Source organism: Ananas comosus, linkage group 2 (genome assembly GCF_001540865.1).
Source record: "Ananas comosus cultivar F153 linkage group 2, ASM154086v1, whole genome shotgun sequence".
Classification (NCBI taxonomy): domain Eukaryota; kingdom Viridiplantae; phylum Streptophyta; class Magnoliopsida; order Poales; family Bromeliaceae; genus Ananas; species Ananas comosus.
In genome coordinates, this window is record NC_033622.1 from 655,922 (window position 1) to 658,513 (window position 2,592).

The 2,592-nt window shown below is 36.0% G+C and overlaps 1 protein-coding gene across 1 annotated transcript; it reads right to left on the minus strand.

Moving 5' to 3' along the window:
• On the minus strand, positions 1,462 to 2,313 carry LOC109725177 (auxin-responsive protein SAUR71-like). Its single transcript, XM_020254271.1, has one exon. It carries the CDS (start codon positions 2,218 to 2,220, stop codon positions 1,774 to 1,776), a length of 447 nt encoding a protein of 148 aa, XP_020109860.1. The 5' UTR covers positions 2,221 to 2,313; the 3' UTR covers positions 1,462 to 1,773.

Genomic DNA, 2,592 nt, shown 5'->3' on the forward strand with positions numbered 1-2,592 from the left:
CCTGTGAACATTTTTTATTTTACAAAAGGGCAAAGTGTAGGTTTTTAAATGACAAGGAGGAAAAGTGAAAAATCAAATTTTGACATGAAGGTTTTCTATAATTTAGCCATTACTTGTATAAACTTGGTGAATTAATGTACCATAGATTGGATCCATTGATAAATGCATATGTTATATTTAGGGATAAGTGGTAATTAATGATTCCCACTTCCGTGGATATATTTAACACTCTTCTTTCGTTCTAGAGCAATTATACTTATTACAAGAAAAGCCCAAGCGCACTCTCGTTTATTCTAGCGTAAATTAAACAGTGCACAGTACTATAAAACAATATATGAATAAATATATGGAGCCAATACATCATTTTTTTTTTAAATGAGCTCAGTTAAAAATGCATAGTTACTAATCTCCAACTTGAAATCTTGAGTACCAACTATCTAGTTCTTAACTAACCGTTTTAAGTTTAGTCAATCTCAAAAGCCAAAAAAATTTCTATCTATTACATTAAAACTCTATTAAAATATTTTAGGAAAAGATCATTATTGCATTTTCAAGAACCTGACGAGCATTAATATGCATCTAGAAGTTCTAATTGAGTCAAACCAAGGTGGGACAATAGTTTTAAATTTTCGAAAAACTCCTTTATCAATCATTTCATCGAGGTTAGAAAAAATATAGATATTTTGACATTTCTAACCATTACACATATTTATCAACAGAATTATTGCCTTGTCTAGTCTCCTTAAGAGGAAAAAAAATTTCCTATCTAGCCATCTTTTAAAAATATTTTTAATTTAGTCATTTTATAGATTAAAAAAGTAAGTTAATAATTTTTATATAGATTAATATGTTAAGTGGATGGGAGATTAATAACTTTTATAAATTAAACAGAAAGAATTAAGAATGGTTTAAATTAAGTAAATATAATATAATTTTATGTATGAACACTTAATATTTTTGTATGATTGTATTTTTCATTTTTGTTGTCTACTGAACACTTAGTCTTTGTGTGCTAATTAGCTTATTATTTGTACTATCCAATTTAGTTATTTTAATTTATATGAAGAAATTATTTAATAATAATATGATATATGATTATATTGTCATTATTATTATTGTTAATTATTAACAATAACTATTTGATTAATATTGACTTGTATAATCAAATTAAATACTGATAATAATAATTTTCCACCCACTTAACATATTAATCTATATAAAAATTATTAACTATCTCTTTTTTCTTAATCTATAAAATAAGATTAGATTAAAAATATCTTTCAAAAGAAGGCTAGATACGAAATTTTTTTCGCTAAGGAGGCTAAGCCGCTAAGTAAGGTAATAATTATATAAATTTGTCAATATATCAGTGCAATGGATCTACGGCGCAAACAAATTTTAAAATCAAAACAAAGATTAGGAAAAAAGAAAAAAAAAAAAAAGAAGAATTACTGGAGAAAATTTCAGAGAAAAGTACTTCTTTACATTCAAATGTACAAGACGAGTACATCAAAATTATTCACCCCACCTACATTAAAATTAGAAAATACTAAATAGTAATAATAATAATTAAGGAAAAAGCTTATAATGAGAACACAATTAGGGGTTAATAAATTCTCGATCGACTCTTCTTTTTTTCTTTTTCTTTTTTTTTTAATTTTTTTTGGTTTTTCCGCAACCCCATATGTAGTAGTTCCGAGAATGTACATCGTACGTCGTCGACCCACAGTGCGGTCGTCGTGCTTTGAGATTAACGCTCGAAGTGATTGATGATCAGCAGGCGTAGAAGTCGACGAGCTCGTCGAGCGAGTCCGGGGCTGGATCGGCGTTCTCGAGCATCCAGAGGAGGTGCTCGAAGAGGACGACCTCGCAGCCGACGACCAAGCCGTCGCCGGAGACGTCGCCGGAGACGGAGGAGCGGGCGAGGAGGTGGCGGAAGAGCGGGTGGGAGACGAGGTCGGAGGAGAGGAGGTAGCGGCGGCGGGACTTGCCGACGAAGACGGGGTGGAGGCCGGAGGGGACGGGGAGGCGATCCTCGTCGTCGGATCTAGGGTTTAGCCACGCCTCGTCCTCGTGGTGGTGGCATCTCGCGGAGGCGGAGGCGGAGGCGGCGGCGGCGGCGGTTCCGCCGGAGACGGAGCGGGAGACGGCGCGCACCGGGGTGGAGTTCCACCGCTTCAGCGCCCCCTTTAGCTTGCTCAGCTTCGAGCTCCGCGCCATGGATGCCTTAGAGAGAGAGAGAGAGAGAAGGGTTTAGAGAGAGAAGGAGAGAGAGAGAGAAAGAAGGGGTGTGAGTGACGAGGGAGAGAAAGGGGGGAGAAGCTTCGCGTATTTAAAGAAAAACGGTGGGGCCCAGTGGAAGGGCAGGGGCGCGACGGGGCTGTAGAAAACGGGCCCCGGATGTCGTGGATAATTACAGGAGTGCCAGTGGCGGTTTGTTTTTATCATATATTCATGTATATAATAATATATACTAGTTTACCGTCTCGGGCACGATGCGACGAATAAATAATTTAAAAATTAAAAAATATTAAAAATAGCGATGAGAAAAAATAATGATAAGAGATGAGATATATCTTACTGACGAATAAA

What these genes read in the sequence shown, in the direction of transcription:
- LOC109725177 (XM_020254271.1), bottom strand. Translation starts at nt 2,220, where the DNA reads ATGGCGCGGAGCTCGAAGCTGAGCAAGCTAAAGGGGGCGCTGAAGCGG.